Below are 12,534 nucleotides of genomic sequence, written 5' to 3'. Positions count from 1 at the left end.
TAGTAGAGCTAGATTTCTTTACTTGGGCTAAAGACAACAGTTGATCGTTAGTTAACAAGCGTCACTCGACTTCTATCAAGGAGGTGGGAGAGCTACTGTGGTATCCGGCCGAAGTAGTGTAGCTGGTCCGCGCACGACAAGGGTACTCGGACCATGTAATCAAATGTTATTACAGACAAAAATACGAGTAGCGCCCCTATCTTGTATAGAACTCCACGTACCTCTGTCGCATCGTGCATCTACCTACCATCAACACAATGCCTGAAGCCCCATCTACGCCTCCTCACCACCACCACCGATACCTCACTCGCGATGAGATTGTTGAGGCCCATGCCCTACATCAAGCAGGCCATAGCTACATGTCTATTGCGAACCAGCTTAATTGCACTAAACGACAAGTTGGTTATGCAGTAACCAAGAACTTTGTCACACCTAAAAAGCGCTCCGGTCATCTGCCTCATCTTACTGATGCCCAAGTTGATGAGCTTGAGGCGTACATCTGATCGTCCCGCAACACCTGACAAATGAGCTATCTCCAACTTGTTCAGGGCCCCTTTGAGCACTGGGACATTGGTGAATACACAATCAGGAGTGCTCTACGAAGAAGAGGGTACAGACACTGTATAGCTCGAGCTAAGCCACCCCTTACTGAGGCTAATTGGCAGATTCGTCTTGAGTGGGCACAAGCTCACATCAACTGGTAGCCGTGGGAGTGGTAGAGGATCTTATGGAGCGACGAGACCTGGATAACTGGTGGGTGGCATCGAAAACAATGGGTTACAAGAAAGCTAGGAGAGGAGCTTGATGATATGTGCTTGGTGGATAAAATTCATAAGAAGCATGGATGGATGTTTTGGGCATGCTTCTCAGGCATATCAAAAGGCTCTCATCTCTTCTGGGAGAAAGAATGGAAGTCGATCAACAAAGAGAGCTACTGTGATCGAATTGTGCCTCTTATTGATGGCTGGCTATGCCTGAATCCTCACCTTAAGTTCATGTAAGATGGGGCACCTGGGCATTCAGCTGCATATACAATGGAGGAGCTCTCATCAAGGAGTATCCACCCAATCTTCTGGCCAGCATTCTCTCCTGACCTAAATCCGATTGAGGCTGTGTGGAACAAGATGAAGGACTATATAGAGCAATTCTACCCTGAGCAAGAGGGAGGGAGGCAATTTACATATGATCAACTGCGTACGGTGGTTCAGGAGGCGTGGGAGTCAATCACAGTGGAAGTGCTTCGAGAGCTCATTGATAGTATGCCAGCTCATTGCCAAGCTGTGATTGAGGCGGAAGGAGGTCACATGAAGTACTGAAGTTTGTATGTAACAATAGACAGATGTGGAAAAGCGTCATTTGAATACATGAGCTAAACACCCCTGTCGTGCCCGGACCAGCTACACTACTTCGGCCGGATACCACAGTAAACTTTCGCCAAGCCAACTAACACGCGCCTCCCTTGGCATCCTCGCAAAGGCCAGGGACCATCCGTCATTCAACAACTTCGTCACACTCCGACAACCACTTCACTTTCACCGAGCAGAGATCTATCCAACGCAACCATCCGTTCCACCCTCACCTTCACCTTCACCATGGAACCGTGCGTCGGAATAATAATCGGCCGCGTCTGCGCGCGAGCAGCAAATATTTCGCTTGCTTCACGCGCACCACTCTCGACAAGCAAACTGTCGCGTCACTTAGACTCCGTTTATCTGCAGCTCTACCGTACGCGATTGACCTACTGTCGAAGTTGTCGAAATCAGCCTTGTATATGCCTCTGCACGCATGATGCGCGCTGCTCCCCGCTTGGTTACTGGTTGTAGAGCTAATAAGCAGCAGGATATCTTACCGCATCACAGCGCGTCCATGAACAGCACACCCAATCCGATGGTGTCTAGTACGCCAACGCGTAGCAATCCACTGCACGATCCGCGCCTGCAACCGTTTCAGACACCCGTTGGAAATACTACCGCGCATCTCAAATACGCAAGTAACACCCAGTTAAACACAACACCCACGTGTCGCAGAAGTATGTCCAGAGTGTCTTTGGCGTAGAGCAATCTGCATGGGACGACCTATACGAGCTTGGGCGCGAACATATCAAGGCAAAGGGTCAGTGGGATACCCTAATCGATGCGAATACAAAGAAAGGCGAGCTGGTACGTCTGAGAGACAAAATACTCAAGCCCTGGTGGGCTAGGTTGGATATCCCCAGAATAAAAGATGATCGATTCCCCGAGGAGGTGCGAGAACATGCGTGGGAGCATGTCTGGGATCAAATCAAAAGCAAGGCACGCGGCTACAACACAGCACGATCGGTAGGGATAGTCAAGAATGCTATGCAAGATGGAACAGACTGCAGGCGCCGCGCGGCTTTGCAAGACTCGACCAGGTCCTCCAAGACGTCGGCTAATGTGTTAACGATGGCGAAACTGGGTTTGGGTGAAGACTGCATCCCCACGACGCCAACACCTGTTGCTGCGAATGACATGAACGTCGCTCTCTTCGATAAAAGGACAAGAGACCAACTCAGACAACTCCCGCTCCGAGTTATTATGACCCAGGAGGGTCGGAATGCCATGGCCTTAAACCCAGAACAACCCCTCTCCGACAACATGTTGAATATGGAGAGGCTGGAGGAGTTGATTGCTCGAAAGACAACCTTTCCTGGCAAATGTGCCAAGTTCGACTTCGAGGGCAACATTGTGGAGGATGAGATCGATCTCTGTGCGGCGTTCAATGCGACTAGAGTTAAACGGTTCCAGTTCCTCCCGTTGTATTTGGGACAGAGCAATGCTGGTATGCATCCTAGTGCTTGTTGCGCACCGCCTCATCATGCTAATACGTGAACAGGAAGCTCTAATGCGGAAACAACGACAATGTCGAAGTCGGTCAAATTTGTTGGGACACAGGCAAGGGATTCGAGCATGGGCCGACACACACAGATCGACGATGAGCAGATCTCAGGTGGCCATATTGGAACCTGTCCTAATCCAGAGTATGACGCCGACATGAGCGATTTGGCGAATGAAACCCAAGAACAACGGCCAGCAGCACCGAGAGGTTCAAATCGCAAGAGAAGGCGAGTGGTGTCTTCGAGCGAGGACGAAGAGGCACGAAGTTCACGCACCAGAGGCAGAAGAAAGAGAACGAATGCCACCAGGAACCCGAGCGAAGAGGGCACTGGGATATCGGCTGATATGTTACAATCTCAGTTGGTTATGGAGCGTTCGCGGGGGCAAGAGGCACGAACCGCCCACCGTGCCCGAGCCACAGTGTTCTATGTTATCGATTGATTGATCGCCGGCAAGAAGTGCTGGACATTCATCTGCGCCTCCCAGGATTCTGCACCACCAAAAAGTCAGTAAATTCACGCCTCCCAGCAGATCCAATCCTTTCTTCTCAGCCTATTTCAAATGTTTACATGGTTTGTTATTATGGACGAGAGTTGGAAGTTCGTTTTGAGCGAGCTGGGATCTCAACCATGGATCAGCATGGGTGCAGTCCACTCAAGTGGAGACGGGGATATGAGATGCGATTATGATTCACGGCAGGGTAACTTTATGCGATTATGATTTACGGCAGGATGACCTTACACAGTATAGTCATTGCTGACGCAATAATAGTAATATTTCAATTTTATCTCTGATTCTTGAAACCCGGCCGACCAACTTACATTACATTTACTGGTCAGTTGAATCCAGGACCCCTCAAGCGCAGGCAGTGAACACAACGTTACTGCCGCTAGGGGCAACCTTCACTTGGCTACCTCCAGGATGAGTTCCCTGGGGCCAATCAATCGTGCCCCCTCCGTTGGCAGTGACGGTGAGATGCGACCCGGCGAACGGCTCACCGAAGACCGTGCTCAAGTCATACCAGACCTGGGCGCCATCGAGCGTGTACGAGAAGATCTGGGTAGGCGCGCCCGTAAAGAGCCCTCCGGCCGTCCTCGTGATCTTCAGAGCAACACCACCAGACGTCGGGTCTCGGCGGAGAACTTCGGTGTAGTTTTTGCCTGGGAGCGTTAGATCGGACGGTGCGCCCATAGAAAAAGGAGGACATACCGGGCGCGACAGCCACTTCTGGACCAATGGAACCGCCGACGGACCACAGGTAAAAGGTGCTGGGGCAGTTGTTCTTGACAATGGCGTTGCCCACGGCGGAAACGGACGATGCGAGCGCAGCAAGAGCGACGATGGCGGAACGCATGATGACGGTCTTTATAGGTACAGCTGAAGTTTGGATGCAAAGCGAGCGTGTGGGAGATTGAAGCGAATGTGGAAGTCGATGTTTGGATTGTGGATGTTGAGACTGCAGTGACTTCCATGCGGTGCCATCTGGCCGAGCTTTATACTTCGACTGCCAACACCACGGTATGCGTTTCACCGCTCTATATTCTACGTCACGCCGTTCTACTACGCACTATCCGTCTTGGGCGACGTCAGGCGTCTCGTACAGCTCGTGATGGTCCAGGTCTAGGTCTACCCGGCGAGTGTCATGACCATCAGGCAATACGTCCCCAATCTCTCGGAACCACTCACAAGCGGAGAAGAGAGGTCCGTAGTGGAGCAGAGTTGCCATTGCAGAACGTACATGCCTGCACATTTCCATTTCGGGACTTTCGATGCGTCGATATATTGCTTACTCCTCTGCAGCAGAGGCTGGATGCGGGGGAGTGTCATGATATTCCTCAGCTCAAGATTGGATTCAATAGCGTGCAACTGATGCAGAGACCTCGGGCTGAGTCCTGCGAAAGCTGTATTGGAACTTCGTCTGCTGACGATGTGCGGTCATGCTTGTAGCAAAATGGGATAAGAATACGAAGACTATTTAAAGTACTGTAGATCATAGAGAACGTTTACTGTGTACTACTGGCCGCAGTGCCAACACTAGCCACATCATCCCCTGCTACCTGTCTACTACCCCGCAGTGACTGGACATCGCATTTCCGAAACCATGTCCCTTAGCAACGGCTTTTCCAGATTGTTCTACTCGGAGAATAATCCAGAAGGGAATTGCTATTTATGTATACGCGAGGCAGTTACTTGTACAATGGCACAATTGCCGGTTGCCGCATCACGCTTCGAGAAAACAGGTAAAACATTTACCGACAGTACTGCGGTAACGTCGCCACGTTACATTCATTATTGAGAGCTCGGGAGCATGAATGCTTCCACTCTGCAGCACGGTGATCTTATCCCAAGGTTGTGCCATATGTGACAGGTTCAAGAAGATCAAGAATTTCTCTCGATTTCCCTCTTGGGAATCGAACTATATTTACTCTGTTAAGGCACTTCACTCTGCCCTTCGTATCATCTTCGTCCAATCTTGCCTCACCGGAAAACCGCGGAGGCAGTGTTCGCACGTGACCTCACTTCACACAGCGGTGCCGAGTACAATCGGGCCTATGACAGAACTTAGCCTTACTAGTAGATTAGCTGCAGAACTTATTCCATTCTCTTTACACACCGCAGACTAGTCTCCTAAGGGGTCGGCCCTACTATCTTCCAAGTAACCTTTGGCCGACATCGATAGAATATGCAGGAAGGACGCTGTGCACCCTTTTGTCACATACCGTGGGAGACGGCATCGCTGAGCTCCTACAAATCTATTGAAGATCATGCTTGATGAGAGAACTAATCGATTTTCGTTGAGTAAGGCTTCGGAGACTGTTATTCTTGGTGCGTGCTTTCACGCGTACATAAAGTCGAACTCTGTTCTAACATATACACCCGTTCTACACTCTACGCTGCCACCGGCGGTCATAGTAACCACCGGAGGATGGGCTTCTAACTGCTGTTTACTTTCTGTTCGGCTAGATTTCCTAATACGGCATCAACTCTTTTCTATGAAATCATTTATCCACTCAAGTACATCCTTTGGTCTCGTACTATGTATGTGAATATTTCTCAAAACCTGGAAGTATACTTACTGTGGCCAGATAGCAGCCGTTTCATGGGCAACGTTCGACAAAGGCTGATGACGAGCATGTTTCGCAAAACAAGGAGGAATCCCGGCCGTTTGGTGTCGTGCTCCTTAGCGACGGCCAAGCAACGTGCTGCAGGGGCTTGAGACCAATGATGACCGTCGAATTAAGCATGAATTTATCCCTTTTTGAAACGCTAACGGCTGGCTGCAGATGCGGAAACTTGAATTTCAAGATTGGAAGATTAGCAGGATGGGTGGATTGAGCCTATCACCACCACACTCCCAACATCATGGACGTCGGCGTCACCTCCCTCTCTCCTTCACTCTCACGCGGGGCCGTTCGTTTCGACGTCTTTCCACTCATTGGACGTGGTTTTGTGCCCATATGCACTCGTTCTCGCTGGGCTTCGGTGGGCATTCACTATCGCTGCGGGAGCAACAACCGCTCTTTCCTCCCAACTGCGTAACGTCAGCCTCAGCAGACAGCCGCGCCGTTCGGAGCTTCTGAATCCTTTACTCCACACCATTCGTATCCCAACTTGAAGTCCTGCCAACAATACTTCCGGCGTCATGTTGTCTACACTGCTGGCCTGCGCGCTCGCGGGCCTAGCGAGCGTCACCGCAATCCCAACGATATCCGTAAAAGGCACCAAATTCTTCACCAGCGACGGCGAACAATTCTTCGTCCGCGGTACGCACACCATCCCCGCACCTCAGTTCCCCTAAACTAACAAACCAGGAATCGCGTATCAACTTGTCCCAGACGATCCGCTGGTCGACAACAAGCAATGCGAGCTCGACGCCAAGCTCATGAAGACGGTCGGCGCAAACTCCATCCGCGTCTACCATGTCGAGCCCGACGCGGACCACGATGCGTGTATGAAGACGTTTGCCGATGCCGGAATTTATGTCTGGTTGGATCTTGATACGTTCAATACCCAGATTGAACAAGACCACCCTAGATGGAACCAGACGCAGGTTGAGGCCTTCCAGAAAGTTATGGACGCGTTCCACGAATACGACAATCTTGCGGGCTTGTTTGTAGGGAACGAAGTAATAACGAAAGAGAATGGTACTGTTGCTGCCCCGTACATCAAAGCTGCCGGCAGGGACATGAAGGCCTACCGCGACTCCAAGGCGTATCGCAACATCCCCATTGGATACTCGGCGGCCGACATCGCCTACAACCGGCCCATGCTGCAAAACTACCTGGCCTGCGGGGACAACTCGTCCGAGGCTCTCGATTTCTTCGCCCTCAACACCTACTCCTGGTGCGGAGACTCGTCTTACCAACAGTCTGGCTACAAGGAACGCGTCAGGGAGGCCCAGGAACTCAACATTCCCATTTTCATTTCGGAGACCGGCTGTAGGGAGCCACGACCGCGTACCTTCGAGGACCAGGCAGCTATCTTTGGGGAAATGGCGTCCGTGTATTCCGGCGCAATTGTATACGAATGGATCGAAGAAGCGAACAACTACGGCCTCATCTCGTACGGCCCCAAAGTGGAGCCCGATGAAGAGCATCCCGACGGCTTCACCCGCTCCGGCACGCCCACGCCCGTGACACCTGACTTCGCCAATCTCAGCAACCAGTGGAAGACGCTCACCCCGTCCGGCGTCAAGGAGAAGGACTATTCCCCTACACTGACGCCTCCCGCGTGCCCGACCTATATGTCGAACTCGGCATCCCAGTGGCAGGTGAGCGGCAATGTCCCCCTGCCCACTATTGGCCAGATATACGAGGCGGAAGCCACCAAAAGGCCCGGAGAAGGGGCGCAGGTGACCAATACCCAGCCTACGAACGCCAGCCCAACGAAAGGCGCTGCGCCAGAGAGCCTTCTGAAGGAGATCAAGGGTGTAGGATTAGGGTTAGTGGGGCTTACGTTTGGTTTCTTCTGGTGGATGTGAGGCGATGAAGGGCCGTGTACATCAGTGTAGCACGGAATTAGCTCGTTCATGTACCCCTTACTATATTTCCTAATGAGGCAGAACATAGATATATCTACCTCAGAGGCATTTGTGATTCAGCCAGAGTTAGCAAGAGCTAGCTTACCTAGATCGACCGGCTCATCCGTTCGACAACGAGCGTCTTGCATGAATTGATGTCTAGCAGATCTACGTCTATATAAACATATACTCTAGCAGGGTCGGATTTCAATCGAAGTTGAGATTATTAGCATTTGTGTCAGTTGGTAATAGTTTCCCAGCTCTGCACGTCTATCATCAATTCCTTCCTACCAGTGTATCGGTTACGTCTCCTCACACAACCCCCATGGGCCACACCGTCCCCAGCGGGCGCATGCGGCCTGAGTCCCGATCTCGAGGTGTATGTGCTTAACTCGCATGTGCCAACGTGATTCGAACACACGATGATGACCCAAGCAGGTAGGTCCAGTCGGTCCAGTCGTCCCAAGCCGTGCCTGCTCAATCGCTTAGTGTTATCAACTTGGGAAGGAGCACATATGTCGGCCGAGACCGGGACCCAAGGATGGCTCCCAGGCAACAGCGGGGCTGCACTACTCAAATACACCATTCGGGGATTTACTTCACATCTCAGACAGAGCCATGAATCTCACAATCGACGACAACATGGATGACTTTTACGAAGACCGGGATATGTACAAGCTGTGTCAGTAATCCCAAAACCCCATCACTCCATACCGCAGCTCTATGGCCTCGGACAAAGCTAATACCGTCCCGCAGAGCACGCAACCACGGGCAGAGCAGGCTGCCAATCCGCACCCTGCAAAATCAAAATCCAAAAGGGCGAACTCCGCCTCGGCGTGGAATGGTACAACGGAGCCGCCGACCAATTCTGGACGGGATGGCGGCACTGGCGCTGCGTGACGCCCGCCCAACTGCAGGCCATGAAGGACATCTGGGCCGTGGACGAGATCCCTGGTTTCAAGCAACTCAACGCCGTCAGCCAGAAGCATGTCCGGGATGCGTTCCGCGAGGGGGAAGTCGTGGATAAGACGTTTGAGGGTTTCCCGAGGGAGGGGGAGGTCGTCGAGTCGGCGGTTGCGGAGAAGACGGAGGCGAAGCAGAAGGCGAAGACGATTGCGGCGTATAAGATTGATGTTGCGGTGCGCGTTGCGAAGTGCCGTCATAGCATGTGTGGGGAGGGAAAGAAGGATATCGTCAAGGGGATGCTGAGGTTTGGGATTGTGTATGAGGAGACGAGTAACTGGGAGTATTATCACTGGTGAGTGTCCTTCGTCTTTCCGTTCAGAGACTCGTCCTACTCGCTCCAGCCGCTGATGACGATTTCCCATGCAGGCAGTGTGCTACTCAGGCGGATATCCGGCGGATGAAGGAATATCATGAGGCTTAGGAGTTGCAAGGATTCGATGCGCTGTCTGAAGAGCTTCAGACGATTGTTCTTAAATCGTTTGAGGAGGGGAAGGTGGTTGCTGTTCCCGAGGAATTGGCTCCTGAGACGGAGGCGGCTACGGGTTCTTCCCAGGAGAAGACGAAGAAAAAAGAGGAAGAGGGACTGCTGATGATGAAGCGAAGAAGAGAGACTGATGATGATGGAAGTCACATCTCAGTGCCTGGGAATCTGAGCCAGCTGGATTATCATTCTAGGGGCCTGTTGTACGTGGGTAATAGCTTCTTGTTGCATGGCCAGTGCTATCATAGCACCAAGGGGGCCAACGAAAGGCAATGGAATCACAAAGGAAATATAAGGGTCCTCAACGAGGAATGCAGCTACAGTCCAGTCCCCAACAACGACCAAAGCCCAAATGAGTAACTTTGATAGCTTGCCGGTACTAGTGGTTCTTGTGAGCACCAAGGGATGTTTCTGGGAGTGACAGGTTCAGTGATGCAATAGAGTGAATGGGTTTTGCTATAATTCAAACCCATTTAAGAAAATACTACACTGTGTGAGTAAAGATAACGGACGTAGAATGACGTAAATGGCAATCAAGCAGAGAGAACGATGATGAAGAGAGAGGCATGCATATGGCTGGGTATGAAGTTGGTTGACGGGTCGGTGGTCCGTGCGCAAGCTTCGGACTTTGGGATAGCTGTTCACTTTCCCCACGCCGCATTTCCTCACAACAACCACACTTCAAATCCCACGCCTATCCCACGGACTTTTCGAGTTATTCTCTGTTACTGCGCGACAGCCCTAAAATGTCCAAGATCACATCAATCAACGACAGCTCGCACTTCAAGCGCGTCCTTTCCGGCGCCACCTACACCATCGTAGACTTCTATGCCGACTGGTGCGGGCCTTGCAAAGCCATCGCACCAGTCTTCAATCGACTGGCCGACACGGAAACCAAGCCCGGCAAGGTCCAGTTCTGCAAGGTGGATGTAGATGCGTGCCAGGACGTGGCGCGGCAGTATGGCGTTTCCGCGTACGTTCATCCAACATATCGAGGACCTACAACCTCCAGAAGGAACAGTAGTGCTAACAAGTTTACAGAATGCCCACCTTCCTCGTCCTCAAAAACGGCTCCGTCGTCGAAACCGTCCGTGGCGCAAACCCCGCCGCCCTCACCGCCGCCGTCCGCAAAGCCGTCAACGATGCGGGGACCAAGCCGGGCGCTGCATTCCAGTCTAAAGGGTACACGTTGGGATCTTCGTCGACTCCTAGTAGGCCCGTTAATCAGGGGGCGTTTAGCGGGTTGCGTGCTGGGTTGTCTGGGAATGGGGGGTTTGGTGATTTGCTGGTGCGGTTCTTCGGTCTTTATTTCAGTAGTTTGTTCTCGTTCAACGCTTACCAGGCTGCTGAAATGAGCCCTTTTAATATCCGGGCGCGGAGATGAAGGGATGGGAAGGGTAATGGCGGGTGATACCACATTGAAGGCGTTCTGGGATCAATCTGGGATTAAGGTATTTTGGCAGGACCTTTGGCTCCTGAAAGAGTCTCGAGATGCCCGAAGGTTCATTGGCGAATTAGGCGTCTCTCTGGGAGTTTCTGGGCACAGCACAAGAGCTATGATACAATGTCTGATTCTCGTATTACCTCAGTATCTTTTTCTACGTCTTTACAAGCGGGCTCGCCCTTCCTCTCGCGACAAGTCGCACGCACATCCTCATTCCCAAAAGCCTCTTTTCCCATCCTCAAGGTTCGCTATTCCGCACTTCCTGCTCATTTTAATTGACCACTTTCAGCAGATTACTTTTCGGCACTGCGGGCAAGTGTTCGACATCGCGCTTGAGGACCTGATCCAGCCGCCGATACACTCATCGTGGAACTCATGGTCACAGCAAAGCAATGAGACGGCTCGCTTTTGCGGACAACAGAGTGAATCCATGCAAACCGCACACTCTCCGTTGTGGGTTGGCATCTCTAACAGGAGCGAATGCATCGCAACATGTGCGCGGGATTGAGTAGCAGATTGACGGGTGTCTACACGACGCGGGGACTTGGCTGGCCTTGCAAGTTCGGCTTCTAGGTCGAAAAACTGCGCCTCTGCCCCGTCGAGGATGATTTTATCGCCCCGGCTCCGTCCACTGGGTCCAAAACCGTGAAGGAAGAAAAGGAAGCCCATGTGGCCCCAGAAGCCGTCTGGGCGAAACCATGGAACTTTATCAGGCTGGACTTGACATCTGCGCCGAATGACGTGCTTGGATCTGCCATCAGGGCCCTCACTAGGAACTGTGGCGGCTTTGATGATTGTAGCGTATATTCGCCATCCCAGATCCGAAGGATGAGTATGCTCCGCTTGGCTCAGGCGTCGTACTTCGTTCCAAACAAAGGCCCACACCCCACGGATATTGATCTTGCAAATGTTACGCTTTGCTTCAGCCGAAATTACTGACAGAGGACCCCGGAGTTCGCTCTGAATGCTTTTGATTGTTTGCGCCAAGCCACTGCGGTACACCCATAGCGAAGGCTCTCGGAAGGACACCCATATGTCGACTATGTTGACTCCTATCTGGAAGAATATCTTCAAAACCTGCACGCGGTCATCGTCATCCAGGCTTAGAGCCATCATCTTGTTTAATTCGTACATCCCTCCTGGCACCGACTCCCTCACTTGTTGAAGATAATTCGTCGGCGGATCGGCAAGCTGTGGCTGGTAGGCGATGAGATATTCGAGCCTTGCCCATTGAGTACGAGTGGCCTTCAAGTGTTGCTGTGTACAGAGCAGGAGAAACATCTTGCCGCTATTTGCCTGGAAGTTGCGCTTGCGTCTATGGGAGTAGTATGTCGCGGATTCGCGTGCCCTAGGTAAACGGTACCGCGGCCATTGATCCGCCAGGTAGGCCCATAGCTCTTGATGATTTACGTCGTGAGGCGCATGCAACCTGCCCAAGGTTATATCGAATGTACGCAACACGAGGTGCGATTCCCAAAGCCGTGCGGATTCCCTGTCGAGAGTGCGATTATGACCGACTCTACGCTCATACAAACCAACAGGTAGGCCATCATTGTACGTTAAAGTCCATTCTACGTCCTGGAGAGCCTTGTAGTAGTACGTCAGGATCGCGTGGAGGGTGCGCGGCTCGTCGATATAGCGCTGCAATGCGTCCATGAGGGGCTTGTATGGTCTTCTCCACGTCTCCATCATTATCGAGAGTTTCGGTGGCCTTAGTCTTGCGCCTCTACATTGTTCAGCGGCTGGGAGGGCTTTTATATGGGCGGCG

The 12,534-nt window shown here is 52.0% G+C and overlaps 6 protein-coding genes across 6 annotated transcripts; 4 read left to right on the top strand and 2 right to left on the bottom strand.

Moving 5' to 3' along the window:
* Positions 1-248: 248 nt before the first annotated feature.
* Positions 249-862, top strand: EI97DRAFT_431140 (uncharacterized protein). Its single transcript, XM_033797858.1, has one exon. It carries the CDS (start codon positions 258-260, stop codon positions 501-503), a length of 246 nt encoding a protein of 81 aa, XP_033656432.1. The 5' UTR covers positions 249-257; the 3' UTR covers positions 504-862.
* Positions 863-2,423: 1,561 nt separating this feature from the next.
* EI97DRAFT_456325 (uncharacterized protein) lies at positions 2,424-3,199 on the top strand (the record flags this gene model as incomplete). Its single annotated transcript, XM_033800716.1, has 3 exons — positions 2,424-2,799; positions 2,854-2,998; positions 3,055-3,199. 3 exons carry the CDS (start codon positions 2,424-2,426, stop codon positions 3,197-3,199), a joined length of 666 nt encoding a protein of 221 aa, XP_033656431.1.
* Positions 3,200-3,710: 511 nt separating this feature from the next.
* On the bottom strand, positions 3,711-4,209 carry EI97DRAFT_372533 (uncharacterized protein; the record flags this gene model as incomplete). The annotated part of the gene is made up of 2 exons (XM_033795357.1): positions 3,711-4,015; positions 4,065-4,209. The coding sequence occupies 2 exons, from the start codon at positions 4,207-4,209 to the stop codon at positions 3,711-3,713; spliced, it is 450 nt and encodes a 149-aa protein (XP_033656430.1).
* Positions 4,210-6,498: 2,289 nt separating this feature from the next.
* Positions 6,499-9,262, top strand: EI97DRAFT_456323 (uncharacterized protein; the record flags this gene model as incomplete). Its single annotated transcript, XM_033800715.1, has 4 exons — positions 6,499-6,619; positions 6,668-7,783; positions 8,632-9,133; positions 9,208-9,262. The coding sequence occupies 4 exons, from the start codon at positions 6,499-6,501 to the stop codon at positions 9,260-9,262; spliced, it is 1,794 nt and encodes a 597-aa protein (XP_033656429.1).
* Positions 9,263-10,068: 806 nt separating this feature from the next.
* Positions 10,069-10,706, top strand: EI97DRAFT_440397 (thioredoxin-domain-containing protein; the record flags this gene model as incomplete). Its single annotated transcript, XM_033799626.1, has 2 exons — positions 10,069-10,295; positions 10,364-10,706. 2 exons carry the CDS (start codon positions 10,069-10,071, stop codon positions 10,704-10,706), a joined length of 570 nt encoding a protein of 189 aa, XP_033656428.1.
* Positions 10,707-11,051: 345 nt separating this feature from the next.
* On the bottom strand, positions 11,052-12,458 carry EI97DRAFT_440396 (uncharacterized protein; the record flags this gene model as incomplete). Its single annotated transcript, XM_033799625.1, has 1 exon — positions 11,052-12,458. One exon carries the CDS (start codon positions 12,456-12,458, stop codon positions 11,052-11,054), a length of 1,407 nt encoding a protein of 468 aa, XP_033656427.1.
* Positions 12,459-12,534: the final 76 nt, after the last annotated feature.

The sequence above is a fragment of the Westerdykella ornata genome, assembly GCF_010094085.1.
Source record: "Westerdykella ornata strain CBS 379.55 unplaced genomic scaffold EI97scaffold_4, whole genome shotgun sequence".
Taxonomy (NCBI): Eukaryota; Fungi; Ascomycota; class Dothideomycetes; order Pleosporales; family Sporormiaceae; genus Westerdykella; species Westerdykella ornata.
The sequence above is the reverse complement of the archived record's forward strand: the minus strand, read 5'-3'. Positions and strand labels throughout refer to the sequence as shown.

Coding starts and splice junctions, on each gene's coding strand:
- EI97DRAFT_431140 (XM_033797858.1), top strand. CDS start 258: ATGCCTGAAGCCCCATCTACGCCTCCTCACCACCACCACCGATACCTC.